Source organism: Clarias gariepinus, chromosome 13 (assembly GCF_024256425.1).
Source record: "Clarias gariepinus isolate MV-2021 ecotype Netherlands chromosome 13, CGAR_prim_01v2, whole genome shotgun sequence".
NCBI lineage: Eukaryota > Metazoa > Chordata > Actinopteri > Siluriformes > Clariidae > Clarias > Clarias gariepinus.
In genome coordinates, this window is record NC_071112.1 from 21,640,987 (window position 1) to 21,659,368 (window position 18,382).

At 37.4% G+C, this 18,382-nt stretch overlaps 1 protein-coding gene across 4 annotated transcripts in view; it reads left to right on the forward strand.

Moving 5' to 3' along the window:
- Positions 1 to 16,038, forward strand: part of nhsl1a (NHS-like 1a) — a 63,434-nt gene extending 47,396 nt beyond the window's left edge. For all 4 annotated transcript variants that reach the window (XM_053509618.1, XM_053509621.1, XM_053509619.1 and 1 more), the window contains exons 3-8: positions 3,274 to 3,404; positions 6,281 to 6,473; positions 6,648 to 6,779; positions 8,092 to 11,337; positions 11,866 to 11,992; positions 12,372 to 16,038. In XM_053509618.1, the coding sequence (XP_053365593.1) occupies positions 3,274 to 3,404; positions 6,281 to 6,473; positions 6,648 to 6,779; positions 8,092 to 11,337; positions 11,866 to 11,992; positions 12,372 to 12,966 (4,424 nt within the window). In that variant the 3' untranslated portion in view covers positions 12,967 to 16,038. The remainder of the gene's footprint in view (positions 1 to 3,273; positions 3,405 to 6,280; positions 6,474 to 6,647; positions 6,780 to 8,091; positions 11,338 to 11,865; positions 11,993 to 12,371) is intronic.
- The last annotated feature ends 2,344 nt before the right edge of the window (positions 16,039 to 18,382 follow it).

Sequence of the window (18,382 nt, forward strand, 5' to 3'; positions counted from 1 at the left end):
TTAAAACTGTTATCGATATTATAAATGATGCATGAAATCAGGTTTATTTATACATATTAGTAAGAATATTAGGCCACACTGAACTCACAGATAAAAAGGTAAGATACAGTAAAAGTGTTTGTCTTTGTCTTTTATATGCAGGCAGATTTGCACACACACACACACACACAGACACACACCTACTGTACTTACACATTTGTTTAAACAGGATTTTGTGGACTTGTTTTAAAAATGTTATTAAATTGCTGTTAATTAAGATTTACAGTAGATATAATGTATATTTTATTTTAAAAATATGCAGTTCGTATAAAATTTACTGTTTCTATTCTCAGCAAAGACAGGTCTGTGTGTTTGTATCTTGCGTTGGGGCCAACAAAGTCCCGAATAAGGATGGTAAAATCTGACAATTTACAGTATATTTGGCAGGTCTCTATAAGAAAAATTATAAACATAATTTCTCAAAGATGTAAATATGTCTGTGGAAAGTCCTGACAAGTGTATTTAGTTGATCATGTGTCTGAGTAACTTCACATGTGTGTTAGCAGAGTTACCAGGTTATAATAAGAACAGTGTTTAATCCCCTTCTGCTGTGGAATTAAAAGGATGACATGTGTTCTCTCTCTCCCTCTCTTTCTCTCTCTCTCTCTCTCTCTCTCGTCCCTTCTCCCTCCTGTGTTATTCACTGACCACTGAACACATTCGGCTACTACTACAGACACCACCAACAGAAGTGTTACACAGCCTGCAGCGCTGTTCTTTTCTTAAATTAAACCATGTTTGCAGATAATTCTTGATAATGTGGTGCTAAAGTATTTGCTTATTTTTATGTCAAATGTTCTTGCATATTATTTTAGAAATATGGTATACCTATTATAGTACTATTAGACAGCTTTAGGTGTTCTGGGTGTACATGGTCATCCTACAGTATGTGATATTGACCTTGTTACAGCAACAAAAGAATTATCTAGATGTAGCTGGGCCGAGCTCATCAATGCTGGCACAGCACACACTTACTGAGATCACTATATATTGATGATATTGATGATGGGTGCTTGCCATGACCTAGAGAATAGCTGAGGGAAGCAGATTTTGGGACTAATATATAAATCCTTTTTAAAGCATTTGCTTGTCTCTACTTTGTAATAACTTATTTCTTGACATATTTAAGAATTTGCTGTGTTCCCACAGGGTCTGTGTATAAAATACAAAGTTCCAGTGTTCCGAAAGTAGGCCATGTGGCTCACACTTGGGTTATGTTCAGGCTTGCTAAAGTAGTTATTTTTTGTTGTACCACACTAGTGGATCTACAGAAATGCTGCTAAAAGTAATTTACATGTCTTGCCTAGTTATCACGTCAAAAAGTGAATAGCCCAAACTATAAATAGCCCATGCTTTCCGACAGTATATTGTTTTTCACAAGGCATGGCCAGAGATTGTTTTTCATAATCTTTATGAAGAATCTTTGTGCATTGTCCTAGATAACAAATATTATGATGTATAAAAGAAGATCTTTGAGCAGACTTTAATGAAAAGTCATAAGCTGAAAGTGTTGCGACATATGGTCCAAAATGCTTCTAATGTACATTCTGTTTTAATTTAATTAAACAGCCTTGAATACAAGTTATATTATTGATGACAGCTTTAAAAAAAAACAATCTTTGTAATGGTTACAAAATGGTTACATGGTGTCTCCTTTTCGCTTTAAGTACAGTTTAGATTCAAGTTTGTGCAAAATCGTATAATTTATTTTAGATTAAAAAAATTTTTTATATAAAATCTAATAATAGAAGAGGTAAAGCATGAGGAATATCTGATTTTTCGTACAAAGCAGTTTATGGTCAGTATCACATATTTGCTTACATTTTAACAGAGGGCTAGAAATCATGTACAGTATAGCTTTTAATATTAAATATTCACGCTATTACATATTAACTCACTTTTTGTTTTAAATATTTCAAAATTTCTAAACTTTTTTTATTACTTTATAAATAATTTTTTTTTAAATCCCAGACTTGTAATGTCCTCTCAGACTTTTAGACGCCACTGTATCTAAGAAGTTTGTGTTTTCCTTTAGTAGGGTTTTATTATACAAGCAGGCAATGAAAATCATCATTTAAAGCAAATCAGTGTGCCAAAGGCAGTGGTTCGAGGTGCATGTGTACACATCAATCTGCAGATTCATAACCCCAAGTTCATATCTCACATTTATAAACTAAACCTCAAACCAAAAATGGTGATTATACCTTTATCATAATGTTCTGTTTTTGGTAGGTCCTGACCACTGTAGACTGGGAACATCCTACCAGGGCTGCAGTTTCGGTTCCGGAACCGTCGCCTAGCCAACACAATCTGACCCTTCCCACAGCTCCAGTCACGATATCTTGTTACAATGGCACCTGGAAGTGGGTGGGATATACTGTGTTAGGCATTAAGTTAATATTTTGTCCCTGAAGTTGATGTCATAGAAGCAGAAAAAATGGGCAAGCATAAGGAATTGAGTGACTTTGACAAGGGCCAAATTGTAATGACTAGACAGCTGGATCTAAGCAACTCCAAAACTACAGCTCTAGTGAGAACGTTCCAAGACTGCAGTGGTCAGGACATACCAAAAGTGGTCAAAGGAAGGAAAACTGGTGAACTGGTAACAAGGTCATGGGTGGCCAAGGCACAATGATGCACGTGGGGAGCAAAGGCTGACTCATGTACTCCAAATCTGATATACAGTAAGAGCTACTGGAGCTGAATTTTAGAAAGGGTAAATGCTAGTTTCTCCATGAAAGGAGACAGAACCCAAAGTGCATCACTGTAATGGTCACAAAGAGGGGACCTACTCAATATTAGTCAGGTGGTCATAATGTTATAGCTGATCTGTGTATGTTCCCCCAAAGATCTCTGTGGTAAAAGGCTTTCACACATACAGTACTGTACAACCTTTCTTTCTGTATCTGACGGCAAAACTGATCATCCACATCACAAAATACATTTTTAACAGATTTTATTAACAGTGACACAAACTACATTTGCCATCTTAGCAATAATACTTACAGTATATTGTATTAACTGTATCAAGGGGACAAGCAACATTGTTGTTAATTACATTTATTAATTTCAGCATAAAAGACTATAGGGTAAACTTGGTATCCATCATGAATCTTACAAAATGAAATATTTTTGCCAACAATCTGGAAATGTTTGATATGGTTGTGAATTTACACTTATTGGACACTTTTATTTGTGATCCGAACACGGCATAATGTGCTACTTTCCCACCAGAATGTGATAAGCTGAGGAAAGATGGCTTACGTAGTTCTCAGTACTACTCTCAAAGCCCAACATTTACCTCACCTCTCCTATCTGATGGTGGTGGGCAACTGGACCAAGATGAGATGCGGAAGAAAAAAAAGGTAAACTTTAAGTATTTATAGCCACTTGGCATTTTAAATATAGCACATACTTAAATATGAGGAATATCTTTTGTTTTGAACACATGGATAATGAATTAATCTCAATTTTTGTAGGGGCCAACACACCCTAACCTTTTAAACACTGACTTTAAAACATTTAATTAAATACAATTTTTTTTTTTTTTTTCATAAATAAGTATCATCGTGTAGTTGTCTACAAATAATTCACTCCCTCCATTGTATTTGACAGGCCAATAATCCAATATAGTTTTTATTGCATTTAGATGCAGTATAAAGCTGGTATTTCTGGCTTAAATGTGTTAAATTAGACATTTGTAACTGCATGGATTTTTTTTTATTTTGGGCGGGATTGGGGGCAAATCCTTCTGATGTTACAGCAGAGTCAATAAACAATTGTTGTTGGTAGCTTGCCAAGGGGCAGCATGGTGGCTTAGTGGTTAGCACTGTGTCGCCTTGCACCTCCCAGTCTGGGTTTGATTCCCGTCTAGGTCCAATTCCTGCCTCTGTATGCATAGACATTGCATGTTTTCTCTGTGCTAGCTGGGTTTCTCCCAAAGTCCAAATATGCAGATTAGGCTAATTGGCGTTCCCAAATTGCCTGTAGTGTGTGAATGAGGATGTGTATGTGCCTGTGCCCTGCAATTGATTGGCACCCCATCCTGGGTGTACTCCGCCTCGTGCCATAAGTCTCGATGGATAGGCTAAGGCCGCAGACGACCCTGTATACAGGGTAAAGCTATAGACGATTATTAAATGAGCGAGTGATGTTGCCTAGGGACTCACTTGCTTTCATATTTTTGCAGGTGATATTCTCTTTTTTAGTTTTAATCTTTTCAGGCTGTATTAAACATAGCTGGCAACCAATCTGCTTATATTGCATGTACATGAATTTCAGTCCTATAAACCATTAAACATAGTTTTGTACTGCCCTCTAGTGAAACTTTACTATTGATCATCATATTACAGTTATATTAGTGATTGCAAACTTCGCTTAAATACATTTAAGCTATAAAGTCTATTTCATATTTAAGATTGTAATCCATATTTACATTTTAGTAATATATTATTTTTGTTACTTTTTGTCAAATTTGCTTTCCTCTTATCAAGAAGTCTAGAATACTAGACTGTTTGCCAGAGTCTTGCCTCTCTTTCTGCTGTCACTTGAAACCTGGCAGAAAAAAGGTACAGTTGTTGTTGTCACTAGAATCTGGTAGTACTGTGTTTTTCTCATGCCTAAGAAGGGGCACAGTAGACCCTGTTCCTTAAAAATCCTTCATAGTTCTTCTTGTTGCTTCACGCCCTAGTCTTGGATTCAGTACTTGTGTAGAAATTACGCAGGTACTCGAAATGAAAGCTAAACACTATCATTCAATAGTGTTTAACTTTTGTTTTTGAAAAAGATAGTTTTTTACATTATTAATGCTATCTTGTGTGTTATGTCTATATTCTCTGAATAACCTGCACATCAGAGTGTGAGTATACACTAATATCAAAGACTTCCGTTCACTGTTTACAGTCACCTCATGTACAACTGACACCCTGGATAAAAATGTGAAAAATGTTTATAAAAACTGTGTCTGTGAGGGTATCTAAAATATTGAATAATTACAACATTTAATTGAATTACAGTACATTTAATCAAAGAAACTAAAATACCCATATCAGTATGGCATAGCTACTGTATACTTGAAAATGTCCCAAATTTTATTAGGGCAGTAATTACCAATTAAAATATAAAACAAGTCTGTTTTGCCTCCATGCACTGTGAGCAAGATGCTTAGAAACTAAAAATAATTTTCAGATTTGTAGAAATAGTAGCATTTTTGGGTAACCGAAGTTACAGTTAGACACCACCTTAATTCCAACAGAATAATAATAGTAATTTGCAAAATGTGCCAAAAGATTATTAAAATTTACTGTATCTAAACACAAATGTAAGCACTTGCATTTATTCAGATTCTCCTGGAACTGTTAATTCGATCTGACAGAAATAAATAAATAAGGCTCTGGGTTGTTGATTTTTGGATCTGAGGATCTGGGTTCAAATCCCACCGTCGGTGAGTTGCCACATCCCATACTACCCAGCCACTGGATCCCTTGCTGATCCCATACAAGACTATCAATTGTTAACGTTTAAGATACTGTAAAACTGCATAACCTGTTACTGTATCTCTAAACAGTTTATACCAGTAAATCTGAGGATTTTAAAATTACAATTAATCAGAGACTATAACTGATTAATCCACAACTTCTAGCACAGAAAATGTGGAGAGATTGTTTGTTTATTGAGGAGTGTCTCAGACTCTTAACAGGACAAGACTCAGTGCAGTTGTTTTAGCAAAGGAAGGTTGCGAAAGGATTTTAATGTAGGGGAGCGGATAATTTGTACTTATGGTTTTGTTACAAAAAATGCACTTTTTTAATATAGTTAGGATTTCTTATATTTTTGTGTAAAATATTATTGGATTTAACTAAAAATATAATCAGTTTGGAGGAATATGTGAACTCTAAAAACATACAAAACTGATGGCATTATATTAATATAAGGTTATATTTTCATTGGTTCATTTTGTTTCCCTTACAACCAGTGTGTAGCAACCATCGAAACCCTGAGATCAAATTAACATAAATAATTTAAAGCCCTATGCCAGAGCTTTCTGGACTGAGAAGTATATCATTCACAATTTGGTCTCCCACACAAACAGAGTTTAGGATTATTTTCTTTGTTTAGCCTTTTGATTGGGCAAAAATAGAAAATGGCCAAATATAATTCAGTTTCCTTTTCTGGAATCAGACTTGGTCAGCAGACACCGAGTTATACGAACCTCAAGTACGAGTGTATGTGTTGTGTTCAGTCATCAGAAACATCAGCTGAAGAAGAGAAGCTAGTATGCTCCTTCCAGCCACAGACCCCTTTGCTGGATAACATCGGTGATATAACCCAGCCTAACAGCTGGAGTAAATGTCTCCCCTTACCAACACCAGAAGAAAAGATGAGGCAGCAAGCAGAGTCTGTGAGCACTGACATCGTCCCCATCAACATCACAGGTACAGTATTTAAATGCAGTTCTTATACATTTTTCCAAGCCTTTAATCATCATGTTTTCTGTTAGCCTTTTTTAAACTTGGAATATTTGCCATACCTCTGGGTGCAGTAACTATGAAAGGGAATTGCCAGGTATAACTTACTTTACCCTGACCACTTTTGCCACTGTGGAACAGGGGAAAACTTTGACCGGCAAGCAAGTTTTCGCCGTACCATAATTAACACTGACACTATAATACGGAGGTCAAAAAGGGTGAAACGAAGAAAGACAATAACAGGAGTTCCAGACAGCATCAAAAGAGAATTGGGTATGAGAATTTCATAAATCCTTGTGATGTATTTTTTTTGGTTAAAATCCATGCTGTAAGCACTGTAAGTTTCCTTTCCTGAGATTAATAAGCAATGAACAGCTAGATGTACTGTACTGTAGACTAAAAAAGCATTAACATCTACAGTGGAACCTCGGTTCATGAATGTAATGCATTCCTAAATTCTGTTCGTAACCTGATTTGGTCGCCATTAATTTTTTTCATAGAAATACATGTAAATAGAATTAATTCATTCCCCATTGCTATGAACAATATTTAACTTTTGATTTATTTTGTTTATATCACAAAATATAAAACAAAATATTATAAGCCTTATTTATACACAAATAATTTAGCACTAAATATAAAAAACCTGTAGATGAGATCACACACTTCATTTTTATATGTACATGTACTGTTAATGCACCTTTCTTAGAGAGATATGCTAATAAGAAGGAATGGAGGAGAGGAAGATGTTTGGGGAGAAGGTTAGTGTTTGAAAGGAGTCCCCTTCCATAATACTACTGGGTTCTCCTTCAAAGGTTTTCTCTCTTTTTATTTCTTGGCCTCTGGTTTGTACTTGGCAGCCGTTTTTACTAAAAATATATCTAGAGAAATTTTGTTTTTATTTCCTGCTCTGCGTACACCTGTTATTGTTCATAAGGTGTAGCACCATAAGGCGTTTGGCAGTTTAGTTTGGATGATACTTTTGGGGAAAGGCTTGGACTTCACTTCACTTTGCAAAAAATTATTTTATCATGTGCGCGATCTGCGACTGCAGGCTGAGCTAAATGTATGCTGCACGATGCACTCATGCCTTCGGTCAGCTGATAGCAGCAGCTTAGGATGGCGGTTTCTGGGTCATGGTTTCTGGGTTCTGACAAGGAGTTTGTGAACAGGGACAAATTTCAGGTGCATTATTATATTTTTTATATTTTATCATAAATCGATTTGTTCTATAGGGCATTTGTGAACTCTGTAGGAAGGTTCCGCTGTAATCGTTAATGTTCTTGACATTATTTTAATCTGGTACGTTTAAATCTAACCATAAAAACTGGTATGTTTGAATCTAACCATCTAACCAAAAATCTGTAACCAAAAAAACTGTACTTTAAATGTAAAGAAACTATTCATAATTTCTAATCTTTTTTGCTTTTTTAATCAGGCAGTATACTTGGATAAAACATCTGCCATATACACAGAAACAGATATCTTAAACTTTATGTTTAACCTAGCTTAGTTTTTTTTTACTGTAGACAGTAAAGATTTTGCATGACAATAATTTGACATGTCTTTTCTACTCTTCTTACAGCAAGCAATGAACAAACTGCCATCAGTTCTCAGTCCATGTACATAACAGGTCAATACTCCACCCTTGGCCATGTAGGGAGCATGAACTCATCTCTCAAGCATTTAGTCACCCGTGACTCTGGATGCCAAACAGATGATGTAAAGTTTGTACCTCCCTCGATGCGAAGAATCCGTTCACAGCGAAGCCATGGCCTTGCTACTCAAATGGCAAACTTGTCTCTCTCATCTTCTGGTAGCATCTCCACCATGAGTGATGGCAGTGGTGCTATTTGTCCTGGTCAACTCAATGCAAGTGACCAAAGTTTTCACAGTCTGCCTCGTCAGGGTGCTCGAATTTGTCTTCAAAATCTTGAGGCCAATTGCAACAGTTCAACATACTTGACCATCACTGGCTCCACAATTTCCTTACCCTACCAGGTTACCACGCAGCATTCCAGCCCAGACTCTCAACACATGCCTGATTTAAGAAAAAACACATCAGTTTGTGCCATGTTTGATACATTTTATGATATTCAGAATAAATGTCAGAATGCAATTTCAGGCTGCATGGTTTCAAGTCACAATAGTAGCACATACTCCTTGAATGCTGGCGTTGTTTTGCAGAATACCAGAAACCTTAGTTCTGTCCACTCATCACAAAGCTTTGACTCAGATGAAACCCCAGTACATCCTATGCCATCCTGCCCCTCAGAACATCCTTTTAGCAGTAGTGGTACCTCTTGTTCTGCTAATTCCTCCTCCTGCCATTCCCCAGCCTCCCTCCGCGTAGCTACAGAGACCGAGTCACAATGTAGTACACTTAATGGAAGGGACTACAGTCCCACTGATGTCTATGAAGACTCTGATATGTCGGAGAGTAGCATTCATAGCTGCAGCACACTAACCACTGACCACTGGATGTATAAATCTGTTCCCCTTGACCAATGTACCTCAAGCTGTTCTTCCCCCATTGGTAATGTTTGTCTTGACCATTCAGCCAAAATGACAGACTCCATCTCATTGGTTTCTATTGATACTAAGGGATGCTATAACTCTATGAATTTGGCACCAAATTGTAAATCATACAGTCATAGTTGCATCAACATAGCAAGTAATGCAAGGCACAATTTTTATGAATGCAAAGAGCACCACAGTCATGATGACCGTGCAAGCCTGCACAGTAATCAATCTCTAACCCGCAGCATTTCTCTGCGGAAAGCCAAAAAGCCCCCACTCCCTCCCAAAAGGACTGACTCATTGCATTGCAAACCACAGCGAAAACCACACCACAACGTGAAGCTCCTTAATGATCACCTGATCTCTTGTCTCCATGAACCACAGAAAAGCCATAGTGTTTCATACTCTAGCCAGATCCCCTTTAGTGGATTAGAAGACCCTTGGGTACTGGGTCCCAGAAGCCAGAGCTCAGTTAGTGTAGCAAGCAGTGGAATGTCAGCACCAGCTGCCATGTGTCCAACCACACCCATACACAGTGACAGCAGCAGTCAGCACTCAGAATACACTGAGTCATGGGACTTTCAAATGGATTTTCCCCAATCTTGCTCAGAACATGAGGCATCCCCTCAAATTATGAGGCCTGTGCTTACCAGCGAGGATTCAAAAGGCTCGGACAGTTATGGAATTCAATTAACTGCCTGCATCGCAACTGGCATAAATACCAATATGCCTGCATCGCCAGACAAAGTTCAACTTATGACTTCACCATCTAGTGGTTATTCAAGTCAGTCCATTACTCCTACTGCAGGAACCCCAGTAATATCACTTCTGAGAGCCAAAACACCATCAGGAAGGCCCAAACCAAAGGTCCCAGAGAGAAAGTCCTCACTGCGATCCTCGGTTTCCTCATATTCTACACTCAGGTCCTCAAACACATCAGACTCTGTCAAAAGCCTTCCAACACCCCCACCTCTGCCTAAGACATTGCCTGGCTTCGTCAGGCTTCAGTCTAGTTCAACTAGCCCTATTCCCAGTCATGTCTCTCCAATCACACCAGTACAATCTCCACTGGCTACAACCCCTTATTCTGAGGAAAGGCAAAGTTCTACCCCAGTGACATCCATAAAAACACAAGAATGTAAGACAGCCATAAGCATTTCTCCTGGTTCTCCATCACAAATATCAGAAGTCTCATCTTCTCTGGTGTTGATTGAAAATAAAATGAGTCCCCTATCACTCCCACCACCTCTTCTACTTCAGCTTTCATCAAGTGTTCACACTGAATCTCTTACCTCACCTTTACTTGGGACAGGTTTACAACCAGCACCAATTTTAAAAGCAACAAATTCTTTCTCATCATTGAATACAATGGAAAATGGAAAAGAACTAAACTTTAAGCAAACAGACAAACCTGCAATACATGAGAGGCCAGTAATCACTGCCCAGGCTCTTCAGAGGGTACAACTTCGTCCAATAAAGCTTATGAATTTGGAAAACATTTTCACAGATATCATTACAACAGTGTGTGGCCCAGAGAACCAAGAGCATAACAAGGAGCCAGGAACTAGTGCAGACAAACCTGTACAAAAAGAGCTTGTCAAAAATGTTATTACAGTTGACTCTGTACGGTCACTTCAGAATGGTATGCATACATCAGATTTTCCTTCGAAGGAGTCCGCACATACCATTTTGGTCTCTAATCCAGCCCTTGTTTCTCATGAACTAGCCAGAAATACCCACTCTAATGAGAACATTCTAGATCTTTCACCTGACACTGGACCTCCAAACAAAACTTCTGCCGATGGTTTACAGTCCACAGTTACTCCATGTACACCTAAGGGTACACAGCCAGAACAGAGATCTCCAATATCACCTAAAAAGTCCAATTACACTCTGGTTTTGCCACACATCTTGCACCAATCTGCTTTGAATGGTCTTGAGGATCTTGAAGTTACTGACAGAGCAATGTCTTTAGAGCCAGAGACCCTAAAAAGTACATCTCTGACTGATGCTGTTAATCAGCATGAGATTTCACTACAACTAGAGTTTGAAGTTGAAAGTGATTCTCAAAATTCTACTCCTGTAAGTCCAAGAAGACACTCGCTCAGCAGTGATGTCTCTTCAGACAGTCTGACTGATACTAACCTCACTGGTCTGACTCTAAGTGACCAAGACTTTGGATTGTGTGATACAGATCTTGGATTGTCTGATAAAGATCTCATGCTAAGCGATGATAAGGGCATTACAGACGATAGTTTAAGTAGCAGCTCAGGATCGGTCATCTTCAAGGAGGAAGAAAATTATGAAAATGGTAAGATTCTTGAATGGGTTTATGTAAACTTCTATTGTGCTTTAGTAATTGGTCATAACTAACCACAAAGGTTAGGTTGAGGGTTAGGGTAAGGAGCTCTTTATAATGGCATAACGTAGAATTTACCCGTTACCCCAAATCAACTGTCTGTCTATATTTATTTACCAAAGCATGCTAATCAATCTATCTTCTCCACCATTTCTTAATTCTTTTTATGTGCTACCCTAGTGAAAAAAAATATATTTAAACCCCTTAAAAATGTTATTCAAACCAAATACAAAAGTTTAACATAACATGTAACCACTGTAAGGCCCAAAGTCAAGATACTATGAAGCAGCAACAGTGTCTGGAAAATGTAAATAGGTATAGAAGCTACAGTACATAAAAATGTTTACAGTAATGCAGTCTTGCATTTGACTATTCTGCATTTTACTCAGACTTAGCCTCAGCTTTGGTGTTGCCATGTTGCTTTTATTTCACTGTAAAAAGGCAACCAGAATCCATATGTTTTTATGATGTATATTCTAGATGCTGTGTTTGACTCTGGAACCGATAGCTCCTCTCCAACATTTAGCAGTACTGGAGAAGATATTGAGGAAATGATGACGCCTACACGTTCACGCACTACTGATGACCTATTTGCAGCCATCCACAGGTATCGCAGTTCTTACAATGTGTAAAAAAATAAAATGAAAAAAAAACTGCGTTAGGTTATGCATTTAATAGGCTTTAAATTTAAGAAGACTGGCAAATAACTGTTACTGACTGGAGGTTTCCCTGTGCTGTCTGGTTTTGGCTATAGATTATAACCAAAAAATGCTCACTGCAGAACCAAACGTCCTGGCTCCAACCTTTGGACTTTTGTTTCTTAAGCTTTGGTTTCTGGGAGATGTCCATGTTAAAAAAGCGTGGTATATAAATTTTTTTTAAAATGGGAACCTCATGGGCTCTTTAGGTAGTTAAGTGCTGTCGGTTTTTATTAAGGAAGACCTTTATAACCTGTAAAGTTGCAATTTTTTTGCATCATACCACAGGTCAAAGAGGAAGGTTCTGGGTCGTTGCGAGTCTGAGGAAGAACACTCTCGTGCTTCCATTTCCTCCCTGCCCATCACGCCCACAAGTTCCAGCCCGAGCATTTCTTGGATGCACCGTCAGAGCAGCTCCATCCAGCGTAGGCTTCGCCGTTCCACCACCAGCAATGACAGCTTCAAAGCCCTGCTCCTGAAGAAAGGCAGCCGTTCAGAGCCTGGCTTCCGAATGTCTGCTATGGAGATGTTAAAATCCACTGACCCTCGGCTACAGAGACCCAACACAGAGGCCTCTTCTCCCTTTTTAGTTCAGTGCACCTCCCCAGGAAGAAGCAGGAGAGCATCTGAGGAGTGGGCACGTACAGAGGGTGCTTTACCTCGTCTTTCACCCTCGCTAACACACTCCAAATACGGGCGCTCCAGTACTCCACCTTGTGCTGCTAGCAGCCGGTATAACTCCCGCAGTCGCATCCCTAGTGGGCCCATGACTGTGATATGTGAGCGGGAAGGGGAGCAGACAGAGTCAGTAGACTGCTACAACATTCCTTTCCCTGTGTCACTGTCCTCCAGTGGAACAGTGTGCGCTCAGGGCAGCACTTAGACCAAAACACTTTTAACCATCTTGGAGATCCTTTTCAACAACTAACAACCAAAGAAAAAATGGTTGTACATCCATGACTAGAGAGCACTAATTTCTTGCTTGCTGCACACGCTTGTACCGGCCTGCTTTAGCCAAAGAGAGAGAGAGATGGGAAAGTGGAGGGGATTCTACCACTATAGTTTCAATTTTTTTTTTATAAAATGCCTTTTGATTTTTCACATGAAAATTTCATTGGTTCACTGAATCTTACCTGAGAATTACTCATATTTCCATGCCTTCTGTTTCTGCAGGTTAGGAAAAGCAGGACAAATGAATGTTTAATTTTTAAATCATCTGAGGGAGGGATTTAGCGGAAAGGAGAGAGGTTTCGGTAATGGCTTGTTATTGGCAAGTGGATATATCTAAACAGCACATCCTACCAACACATCATCGTGGTTTCAAGCTAAAGAATGTTGGGTCTAAAGGGAAGTATGTTTAAGAGGGCTTAAGTTGACATGAGAGCACAAATAATTGTTGAAGCAAAGTTGTTGAAGAATGTATATGGAGATGTGTAACCATGATCAGATTAAATAAGATGTTTTGGATGTATTTAGAATGAGTGAATTCAGCAATGTAGATTTGCACTACATTTCAAATGCTAATTTCTATTTTGTCCAACAATTTTTAGTTTATAAAGAATGCTTTTGAATGGGCACATGTTCAACACATGCTTTAGAATCTTTTTTTCTTAAACAAAAAAAGAAAGGTATAATCTAAACAAGTACTCTTAATCTTCTGTACTTTACTAGTAAGAAAATAATACAGGTGCTACAAGCTCAATATCATAAATGGTGCATACTCAGACTGCTTAGGTTAAAACAAATATATTGCTCTTACTGGCCCTTAGTGGAAAATTTTTACATTTGTATTAATGTTACTTTGGCGGTACTGTGTAGTACGGAAACTTTGAAGTGCAAAACAAATGAACAAAAAATGCAACAGGATCAAAAGTAAAGTAATGGTTAAGGGAAAAAAATACAATTCATTAAACAGTATGCAAAACAGTATGGAATGCAAAACCCAACAAATTTAAAGAGCAAATCAAAGAACATTAATAAAATAATGATAATAAAAAAAATCATATAGCAAATATAAAACCCATATTCAAAACCACTAAAACAAATCTATAGACACAATAATAAATCAGCAAACGGTGGCAGTAATTTGCATTATTCTAATTGATCAAATATAATTGCAGATTATTTGGGTACCTGCTGATGATACACTTACTGGTGACAACAGATCTTAATACACTGCCTGGCCACAAAAAAAAAAAAAAAAAAAAAAGGTAACCACCTGAATTTAACTGGGCAAATAGTTAAGAGCCTTTCTTTGGATAATTACTGCAGCGATTAATATGTTTCAGTTGGCAACAGTTTATGGAACCGTAGCTGATGCAGTGAGAATCTTATCATTTCTTAAACAACCATTTCAGAATGTCACAATGCGAAGAGAATTTAAGGGATTGGTACAGTACTAAAAAGCTGTACAGCCTTAAGAAATCCACTTATCTGTGAGACTTGCAGTATTTACCCTGTTCCACAATGATGGGTGCATTGGGGTAAGAATGAGGCGAATCAAGCGATGAAGCCATCTGTACAAGCTTGTGGGGCAGTGTTATGATCTGGGGTTGCTTCAGTTGGTCTGGAACTAAACGTTCGGCAACGTTATGTGCCCAAAAAATGCTGTCCCCAAAATTAGATAACTACATGAATATACTAAATGACCAGATTTGTTCATCAATTAATTTTTTTCTTCCCTGATGGCCTGGGCATATTCCAAGATAACGATGTCAGGAATTATCAAATTGTGAAAAAGCAGTTCATGGAGCATAAAACATAATTTTCACACATGGATTGGCCACCACAGAGTCCAGACCTTAATCCCAAAGAATCTTTGAAATGTGCTGGAGAAACCCTTACACAGCAGTTTGACTCTTCCATTAATACAAGATCTTGGAAAGAAATTTATGCAAGAAATTTATGCAACTCTGGACTGAAATAAATGTTGCATAAGATTACCGAAACGATTACATGGCTGTCATAAAGGCAAAAGGCATCCAAAAAAAGTTTGAGTGTGAGACTCTTTTTTTTGGCCGGGAAATGCATTAGATCATATGGCTGTATTCATCCTAAATACCTTCTTCATTATGGGCACATACAGTACATACCTACAGTAAGTTGAAGAAGAAAAAAACTGAAACTCCTGGAGGAAACATGTCACTGCAGGAGTGCCGGCAGCCAAAATCCTGCACGCACTGTGTAAACATTTTAAAGTACATTCAAATGATCTGACCAATAAATATTTTCACATTATTTCAAGATATTTTTTATGGTATAACATAAAAATATATTTTCTTGAAATACCATAAAATAATCATTTTATGTTATAATTAATAAAAAAAAATTTTTTAATGTAAAAAACACCTTGTTTTACCGAACATTTTACATTATTATTACACAGCAATTTAACTCTATTCCATTCTTTCTTGCTAAATGTATAAATAGCCATATTGTATGTGCATGCACTGCACCTAGACATTAAAAGGTAGCATACAAACGGGTGGGTGGTTTTGGTGCGTACTATAATATATAATTCTGCTGGCACCCCTGAGGCACTGTGGGAACATGTGACACTCAACACAGACAGTAACCCACTGTAGCACTTTGCCACCCTCGTATGAAAGCTTTAAAAATAAATGGGTACAGTATAGTATAGTAGGTGCACTTACTGAAATACCCAAATATCTTATTTATCTACTGTATGGGTAATTTCCTATTTGAGAATTGACTTGATTTTTTTCCTCAAGATTTTTTACTTTTTGTTTTTTTTCCAATCTGATGCTGTGGTACTAAAATTGTTCATTTATTTTGCACTTCAGGGCTTTTACCTTAAAGCCTTGTATATTCTATTCGTTCTAGCTCAAGGACAGTTTACCATAGGTGCAGTAGTCTGAGAATATAAAATTACAGTTGTTGGGGTGAAATCTATGACCAAGTCTTTTCACTGCAATAAAGAATGTTGAGCAATGAATGAACTGTGTTGTTTTACTTGTATGGCAGTAGCATTAAATTTCATATGAAACTAAGACATCCAGATGTTTAAAATACTGTATAAAATAAAATCATAATGCATTTTATTGTTATATACAAGTTCTGTATTATAGATATGATTAATAACCAACCAATTAGATGTAGACAAAGAAACGTGAATGCATATATCCCCTTAATTTCATTACAGAATAAACCAATTAACAAGGTATGTTTAGAAATATTAGAAATATCAGTCACTGGCATCACACTATTTTAAAAATCTGATTGTTAAACATTGTCCAAAAACTTTAAAACCCAAAAACAATACTTCTGCAGTTTGTCAAAACAGGAAACAAGTAAAATCAATTATAAATTATGTCTTTCAAATTTTTTATTTTCAATTATGAATTATTCCCAATTATGACATCTGAAATATGTCATTATAAGCATACAGTATGGTATATGCTTGTTGAATATCCTATTCTTTTTGGTAGGAAGACACACACTTGGGTAGGATGCTTAAGTGTCCACATACCTTTGGCTAACAATATATGTCAGGACACTTTCAAGATAGCATGTCAGATTTGGAAAAGCAAGTCCAAAAAAAAAGTTCTGAAAGACTCATGCAATCACAGATAAGCAGGTTTGCATTTTGGGATTTACACCATGTTAGATGTTGGTTAATGAGAAAAGGATTTAATTACTGCAATTCGATGGAACTGCACATCTGCATGTTGTCCCTAAATCGGCAATGCCATATTGCATCGAAGGGTCTAACAAGTCATATAATGCCCAATACTTCATGTTAAAAAGTATTATTTACTAGTATAGTACTACTACTACTAATTTAGATTTTTTTCAGTGCTGTTATTTCTCATTAATTGCTCACAGATGATATTGACAGTAGCTCAGTGGGGCAGGCATGTTTCATCCAGAGTGGATTTTATGCTTTGCTATAACCTCTGCCCTCCACCAGATGTCGCTGTTTATTGATTCACTCGGCACACCGACACTTTAAGACTGATTTAAGTTTTTAAATCAGGTCTACACCCTACTTTTTACTCTACATATATATTTAACTATACATCGCGGTGATGCAGACTAAACTAGCACTAACTGTGATCGATCCACCTGGTAGCATCACCTTTCCAGCTTCTTCTCCACTGACTTTTTATTATTATTATTATTATTATTGAGTTGAAACTTGTACTGACCATATCCTATGACGTCTTCTCTTGTTTCATAGTTGCAGTATTTTTCATTAAAACTATTGTTCAATATCCATTAGCTCCAACTTCAAGTTTCATTCGCTAATGTTTGTAGTCCACAAAAAACAACAACTCACCAGAGAGGGATGAGGAGACTTAGCACAGTGGCATAGAAACCCCCTGCCATCTAGTGGTTTGGTGGTGTAATTGCAGAGTGACACAGAACAGTATACAGTAAATGTACATTTCTGGTATGTAAAGAAACATCAGCCAAACACAAGGAGCTCAGGGAACCTGGATTGGAAAATGGACACAGCCTCGCTTCCCAAGGATTTTTTTTTTGTCCATGTGGGCCAAAACTGCAATTCAGAATCGGTCCAGTCAGACACCACCTATATACAATACAGTGCATCGCAAAAAAATTGAATACCATAAAAATTAAAAGAGGTAGCTTTCCAGAATATTCAAATTCATCAAGAGGCATTATAATTATATGTATAATAATGTATTTAATGTTTTCAATCTAAATAGTTAAATAGTTAATAGTTTAAAATACTGTAGTTAGTGTTATTTTAAAAATTTAAAAATGTGTACCAAAAAAAAGAAAATATCAGTAAATGGTAAACTTTGTTATAATACCACTAAGTTGTAGGCCATGTAAAATCACAAAACAGGGTCAATGATGCTGAGACACATAGTGCCCAGAGGCAAAGCTTCAGACTTTCAGGCCTTCAGTACAGTGATGATTTCCATGGCCAAGCAGCTGCATCCAAGACTTACATCACCAAGTGCAATGCAAAGCATCTGATGCATGGGGAGAACATGCAAACTCCATGCACACAGAGCTGAACCCGGACCTTGAAGGTGCAAGGTGACAGTGCTAACCACTACACCACCGTGTTGGCTCGACAAACAAGGTCCATAAAGACATGAGCGAGTTTGGTGTGAAAAAAACTTGACTGGCCTGCAGAGAGTCTTCACCTCAACCCAATAGAACACCTTTGGGATAAATTATAGCGGAGACTGCAAGCCAGGCCTTCTCGTACAACATCAGTGTCTGACCTCAATGTCTGATGCGCTTCTGGAAGAATGGTCAAAAATTTCCATTAACACACTCCTAAACCTTGTGGAAAGATT